The 7,500-nt window shown below is 38.0% G+C and overlaps 1 protein-coding gene across 3 annotated transcripts in view; it reads right to left on the bottom strand.

The window, feature by feature from the left end:
- Nucleotides 1–7,500, bottom strand: part of LOC101851287 (MFS-type transporter SLC18B1) — a 43,416-nt gene that overhangs the window by 33,249 nt on the left and 2,667 nt on the right. For 2 of the 3 annotated variants that reach the window (XM_005104727.2, XM_005104728.3), the window contains exon 2: nt 515–670. In XM_005104727.2, the coding sequence (XP_005104784.1) occupies nt 515–590 (76 nt within the window). In that variant the 5' untranslated portion in view covers nt 591–670. Of the gene's footprint in view, nt 1–514; nt 671–1,473; nt 1,536–7,500 lie in introns of all 3 variants that reach the window. The other variant, XM_035971419.1, reaches the window with a different exon arrangement.

The raw sequence follows: 7,500 nt of genomic DNA, 5'->3' as shown, positions 1-7,500 counted from the left end.
TTTTGGTTGTGGCAGGGGGTTAGGCCTAGCCTATTGTATTGTTTGGCTGAAAGTGAAAGTGTGAGAGTGAGTAAAGTGTGAGTCTCAGTTCAGTTGTATTGTTTGCAAGTTTATAAAGGCAGTCTGGGTTGCTGCAGGGGGGGACTTTTGAGGAGAGAGCTATAGCAAGGCAGAGGAGGCCTGCTGAGAGTATAGGTGGTGAAAAAGGCTAGTTAGAGCCTCAGTTCATTTGTGTGTAACGTGTGAGATTCCAACGCATCGGGACCCCTAAGCTGTGGAAAGGATCACAACACAGGGAGGAACAGGTTTGGCTAACTTCTGTTATAGTAGCATGCAGACAGAAGGTTAGTAGTGTTAAACATTTGTTTTATGTTCCAAGTAACAACAGCTGCCTATCCTTCTCAGCCTGGGTCTGAGCAGCCCGCCACCAAAGTAACCTGAATTGTGTCGATGGCAGCGCAAAACATTATACATTACAAACTTTACAGCATGATTTACTCTGATAAATACTCACCTCTAGAGTACGAACCAGACTGATGGTCTGACCCAAGCAGGGGGGATTTCTCCCTCTGATGAGCTGTCGCTGACATCCTAATGTGACTTGACTAGTGTGAATCTAATAGCAGATTGACTGTTATTGCAGAAAGTAGACCTTCCCCAACTTTGTCACCTGTGGAAAGAGTTGATCTATTAATCAAAACTTTGAGTTTTTAAAACATTTATAAATGTATACCCCCCATCAACACAATGTTGATCACTTGAAAGTCAGGCTGCTATATATATAAAGAGCTTCTGCGGTCATATGTGAGGCAGCGTCGTGGAATCAGGCTCTCGTCAATTTTTGGGCATATTGAGTTATTGGTATCATGTTAAAGCTTGTTCATTTGTCTTGCTTTCAAAGAAAAAAAATTACCCATCCATCTTCAATAGAAGTGGGGATATTTTGGATTGAAGGAGGTGGGGGTCACCTGGTTTAAGAGGTAAAATTAGCTAGAAAATGGTCGCCAAAGCTTTGTAAATTCCAAAGCTGGAGAGTCCATGGAAATTTGTAAATTTATATTTTTGTGCCTTCTAAGCAGGGAGAAAACTGCTGTTTTCTTCAATTTCATTATTTTGACGAGAGCCTGATTCCACCATGCTGCCTCACATATAGTACCCCCGCGGTAGTATTCTTCACATTTTAGAATACTTCTAGTGCAAAGATCTCTTTGAAACTTTCAGTATTTCTCAAAAAAATCATTTTGACGGACTTCTATGCAGAGCGCACGATCGGATTAACGAGTAAATTTCCTCTTTGAAAAATGAGGGCACAGAGTTTCCCATGTCGTATGGATACGATAGTAAAACACGATGTACGGATAAAGTTAAAACTAAAAAGTTCTTTCTAGAATTCCAAAAATCGAATTCAAGCAATTGTATGCAAGGCAGAATTTTTAGAGCAACAAAAACTTGTCTATTCTTTGCATCACATACCTTTTCTTACAAACATGGGTAAGGGAACAGTCCCCACTGGTTAGCCAGGCACAACCTCTGATCTATAGTATAATCAAAAGCATTAAATACATAGGCCTACTTACTATGAACAGAGTGTATATTCATTGTAACGAAATGTGAGGCAGCGTGGTGAAATCAGGCTCTCGTCAAAATAATCAAAGAGAAGAAACTTGCATTTTCCGCAGGTTTGTGAATTTTTATCAAATTTTTGTTTTTTGGCTCAACACCTTTCATGCCCATTAAAGTACTCATTTCTGTGTGGATTTTTCAGAAAAACGTTGATTAAAGGCACAAAAAATGTAAATTGTCAGTTTCCACGGACTCTTAAGCTAAGAAATAAGAAATCTTTGGCGGCTATTTTCTCACTAATTTTACCTCTGAAAACAGATGACCCCCACCCCCTCATTCGCAAATATCTCGACTTGTATTCAAGATAAATGAATTTTTTTAAAATCCAAATAAAGACAGGCGAACAAGCTTTAAGATGATACAAATAACTCTACATGCCCAAAAACTGACGATAGCCTGATTCCACCACGCTGCCTCACAAATACCTTACAGTACGTATTATAAATGCATATAAATAATTAAAATTATTGTAAAACCTTTGAAGTGTTTGCCAAGTTTATGATTCTTTATACTTTGTTTTGACCATCTTGCAATACATGAAACACATACCCGCTCGAACACAAAATCTTAAGTCTTGACTTCCTCTAGTTATATTAGTCACAAAATGCTGTAAAGCAGTAAAGCAAAGTGACAACTGACCTGTGGCAGACCTTAAGCCTTCTATGATCCGTTGAAAAAAATAAAATAATATAAAACTCTGCCATAAGGCACAACTTCAAAAGAACCTAGGACTATTTGTATTTATTATAGTTTTTAATCCATCTGAAAAGCTACATATCAAAAAACTATTGTGCTTCTACTCTTGTGAATTAAAGTGGTCCTTATACACATAGATTAGCAGATATGAGAAGTTGAGACATTTGTCTCACAAGTACGTTTTACTTAACCCTTACAGCACCACACTATTTTTAGCCCTCACTTCCCTCAGACCCAGGTATGTGAAGTCCTTGACCCACTAGGCCCAGTCGTTACTGATTGTGTCACGTCGGACATTTTTAGAAGACATTTTAAAAAATCATGCTGCTTTTCTCAGAACTTTTAGAAGAAAGCATGTAGAATATTTTTCAGAGACAATTATTCGATGGAACTCAGATTCAACGAAAACTTGGATTCAACGAAAAGAGTTGGATTCCTCGGTTTCTTTACTCACAAAAATCAATTTAAATAACTCAGATTCAACAAACACATAAATGAGCAAGCTCGGATTCACCGAAGTGACTTGCAGGATGAAAGTACCCACTAACACGGCTTCGCTCATTTTTCGCCCACAACGCACCTCTTTTCATTGAAATCATCCATGCCACCAGCATTGTGAACCATTATTTGCTTAGCTGCCTACTGTTTAACATATCTTATGCGACCAATCAGTGGCCTTTTTTCATACCAAAACACACGTTGTTAGCACACACACGTCTTAGAGCGTGTCCGGATCAGACAGGCAGCCAAGCACAAGTGTGTGTGTATGTGTGTGTGAGTGTGCGGTGTGTGTGTGTGTGTGAGTGTATTTGTGTGTGTGAGTGTGTGTGTGTGTGTGTGTGTGTGTGTGTGTGTGTGTTTGTGTGTGTGTGTGTGTGTGTGTGTGTGTGTGTGTGTGTGTGTGTGTGTGTGTGTGTGTGTGTGTGTGTGTGTGTGTGTGTGTGTGTGGAGGGAGGAGCACGAGTAATCTTGGCGTGGAATGTCAGTAAACATACAAACGCATCACAGGTTGTTTTTTTTTCCCCAACTACTGATCAACGTCACAATGATAAGCTAGTCTTGACAAAGATATAATTATACATAAATGGGGCACTGGATTGTGGAATCAAACGTTGCCTTATGGTAGTCTCTACACAGCAACATTCTTGTTTGGCAAACAATAGGCCTACGTATGATAGATGACACAGGTGTGCATTTAAACGAACCGGCCCTTTTGAAATGTGAATGTTTTGTAGAGTTCAGTGTATTTTCCTGGAACTGTCCATCCAGCGTTTATTTGGCATGGCATCAAAGAACAGAAAAAGCCTCTCATTTGAAACCAAACTGCTTTTGATTGAGAAAGTCGAATACACTATATTATACTCTACTTGCTCAGTGCCTGTAATTATCTCCACAAAAACTTATGTTTACCATAACTTCGAACACTCGGATTCAACAAAATTGAAGGTCATGATCGTTGACTTCGTTGAATCCGAGGTCCACTGTATGTGACTGGGGCTGTAAAGGTTAAAAGACAACAATTCATAATTAGCCATCTATGGTCTTAGACAGACGGTTTTGACTGAGTGATAAGAGTCTAAGGGCTCTTCTCGGAGAATAAGTTTACAGGCTTTCGGTCATGTGTGCTGGAGTCCAGTTTGAAACATAACACAAATGTTTATACAAACAATGCAGTCTTTTACAAGTAGCTCATGCAATTTTCTGAGAAGCGTGTTTACTTCACTTTTTTGTAGCTAAACCCATCTGCATTGTAATGAAGTATATTGTAAACACTATGTAACAAAACTTAAAGCCTGCAGGAAGGAAATAACAGGGAATTATTTAGAGATGCCACACAAATTTTTATTATATATATTAGACTTTATTTTTTTTATATGTATATATATATCTTCAGACAATTAAAATTACTGGAGTACCAGTCATTAGAAAGATGATGTAGACACAGAAAGCCTTCAACGCAAACTGTAGACATCATGATTCAGAAACTATCCAGCCGCAAAACATTATCAATGCATTTCTCAGAGTCAAAAATCTTTCTTTTTTTTTATTTCTGGTAATTTTTAAAGTCACAACACTGGGAATTATGTAAAATTTTGGGAATGTGCACTTTTTGGTAACATCTTAAGCTGTACATTTGCATTGCTTTTGGTGAAACAAATACCCATATATCTATCCTAAATAGAAGTGAAGAAATTTCTGATTGAAGGGTGAGGAGGTTATGTGGTGTAGTAAGAGGGAAAATTAGCGAGAAAACAACCATTTAAGTCAGGTGACTTCTTAAGCTAGAGTATCCTTGAAAACGGCAAGTTTATATTTTTCGGTGCCTCTGATTAATGTTTTTCACAGTAAAATCCAAAAGGAAATTGGTCTTCAAGTGGTGTGCTGACCACTCCCAAAACCAAACCACAAAAAATTAGATAAAAATTCCCACCAAGCGAAAAAGGGTCAGTTTCAACTTCAGTTCATTATCTGTTGGATTAAACATTTAGTTACATAAATGATTATAATTTAGCTAAAATTATGTATTTCTGATTTTGTATTTAAATGGGGTAAAAAAAAAATTCTAAACAGAATTGAGAAGAAGTTCTAGACCAACCAGAAACTCCACACAGAATCCAGAACCTTGTCCATAAAATATCTGCTAGGCATAGCCTAATGTATGGGGCCTATTACATATATATATTGACTTGGCAAGGTCTAAATCAAGACCAAAAACAATCACTATATTTTAGTTATTATAGACCAAAAGAGCATCATGCAGGTAAAGTCTAGCCAACAGTAGGCTCGATTTCATGAGACTGAATTCTAGATCTTCTGTAATATATTGAGTCTAGATAGATCTATCCACAGTTGCAGTGTAAGCTTTCTGGCAAAAACTTTGATCACTTGAAATAATTTAATATTTATGTAAGAACCATCCAAACCAGTTTTTTAACTTCTGTTTATTTAGTTGAGTTTTTTATGTTTTATAAATGTATCATAATATATTGTCAGCATGCATTGATGAATTTAGTATTGAAGTGGCTAGACTGCCAGTCTAGCTGTACTTAGATCTAAGTTTGGCCCTATCGACTGAAGCCTGTTAAGTACACAGGTCTCATTAGATCTTGATCTAGCAATTATTCAGGTTCAAATACATACAAGTCAGTAAGGCACATTTTGGTTTTGTCTGAAATACAAATACTTTAGGCATTGCGAACTAAAAATTTCATTTACAATTCAGCCATCAATATTAAGTACGGCTAGCCTGACAGTCTAGCCGTCCTTAAGTACGGCTAGCCTGGCTGTCTACTCGTAGTTAAGTACGGCTAGACAAGAAGTCTAGCTGTACTTATATACGGCTTGACTGCCAGGCTAGCCGTACTTATCTTAGGGCCTATTAACAATAGAAAACAGGAGGTTTAAAATACATGCACTGTCATTAAGGTTTCGTCTCAAATACAAGGTACTGCACACTAAAAATGTATCATTTACAATTCTGTAGGCCTATGGTCAGTCTAGCCATCATATTAAGAATAAGTACGGCTAGACTGCCAGTCCAGCCGTCCTTAAGTACGGCTAGCCTCTTCCTTTAGTTATATATTGAGATTTTTTTAAAAAGTGGTAACATCTTTTTTTAATACGAATTGAGAAACAAGGTCTCTAGGCCTATGGACCAGAAACACTCATGACTCAAGGAGCGTTACAATATCTAGCCAGGCCAAATATAATGGGACCTTGACGTCTACTGACTTGGCGAGGTCAAAATCCAGATTTCAATGGCTCAGGCCTAATATAGACTAAAAGAGAATCATGTAAAGTCTAGCCAACAGGAATCTAAATCATTTTTTTTTTTTTGGATACTGACTTCCAGATCTTCTAACATTGAGTCTTGGGATCAAAAGGTAATTTACAAGCTTTCTCGCAACATAAAGTTTGATAATTTTTTAATATAATTATAATGATGTAGCCTAGCCTAGCTTAGGTCTTAATATCATAACAAGTTTCTACACCAAGTAACACTATAGGCCTACTATACATTGTTAGTTAGTGTTGCTGGATCGAGAAGGACTTCCGTAACAAGCGACCACCCCAACAAACACAGATAATAAATAGGCCGCCTCTATTTCTCCGAACGTTCGGGAAAATAAACTTACTCTATTTCTCCTAACGGTTTCCGTTCTCGAGATTTGTTGATAATAAGCAAATGGAGTGGCCCATGTGTGTGTGTGTGTGTGTGTGTGTGTGTGTGTGTGTGTGTGTGTATGTGTGTGTGTGTGTGTGTGTGTGTGTGTGTGTGTGTGTGTGTGTGTGTGTGTGTGTGTGCGTGCGAGTGTTCATGTGTGTGCGCGTGCGAGTGTTCATGTGTGTGCAGGGGCGAAGGCTGACTTGTTTGACAGGGTAATCAAAGTGAAATGGGACCAGATAGGGCCTGTAGATATCACACAAGAATCTTACTCGAGGCGGCGACTCTGAGTTGTGAATGAAAACAAATCCGGAATTCATATTGTATGTTCAACCGCCAAAATAATCGGGAAAGTATCTTATTAAATATCAGTTCCCACTAAAATTAAACTTAACTTTAGATGTGAATACATAAACATAAAGCAAAGAAGCAGAGATGTCAGTACTAGATCTATATGTTATAGATCTACCAGTGAGTCTAACTCTTTGGTAGAACATGACAATTATTATTTTTTAAATTTCACATTTGGCTGTTTTTGTTAGCCTTTCGCGGCCAGGAGCTGGTGTCATAATCGAGGTCACGATCTGATTATAGGACGGTAAAAAGTCGAGGAAAAAAAACAAGCACAAGCAGCAGTCAAGAGATTATTAAGAGTTAGTTCCCCTCACTCGACCAGTGTTAGTTAGCTTACTTAATCAGGGCTGGTGATTGATTTTAACTGTGGCCCCAAAGGGGTGAACAGGGTATATGTGGCAATGAAACAGCTTTGACTGCCATGCACATGTTCCCTTCAAATGTTCCCTTCACATGTTCCCTTCAACTCTATTCCAGCCTCACTTTATTTGTTGATTACGAACGTCTTTTGACATTTAATTTATGAGGTTTACGTTTAAGGATGAATTAATTGACAGCGACAATGTTTCAAAATTAGAAAGGGAATAAGTGATTATTTGATTATATAGACGCTTCGCCCCTGTGTGTGTGTGTGTGTGTCTGTGTGTAAGGTGTGAATGGGT

This window comes from Aplysia californica, unplaced genomic scaffold (assembly GCF_000002075.1).
Source record: "Aplysia californica isolate F4 #8 unplaced genomic scaffold, AplCal3.0 scaffold00433, whole genome shotgun sequence".
In the NCBI taxonomy this organism is placed as follows: domain Eukaryota; kingdom Metazoa; phylum Mollusca; class Gastropoda; order Aplysiida; family Aplysiidae; genus Aplysia; species Aplysia californica.
Note: the sequence above shows the minus strand (reverse complement) of the source record. Positions and strands in the feature narration are given on the sequence as shown.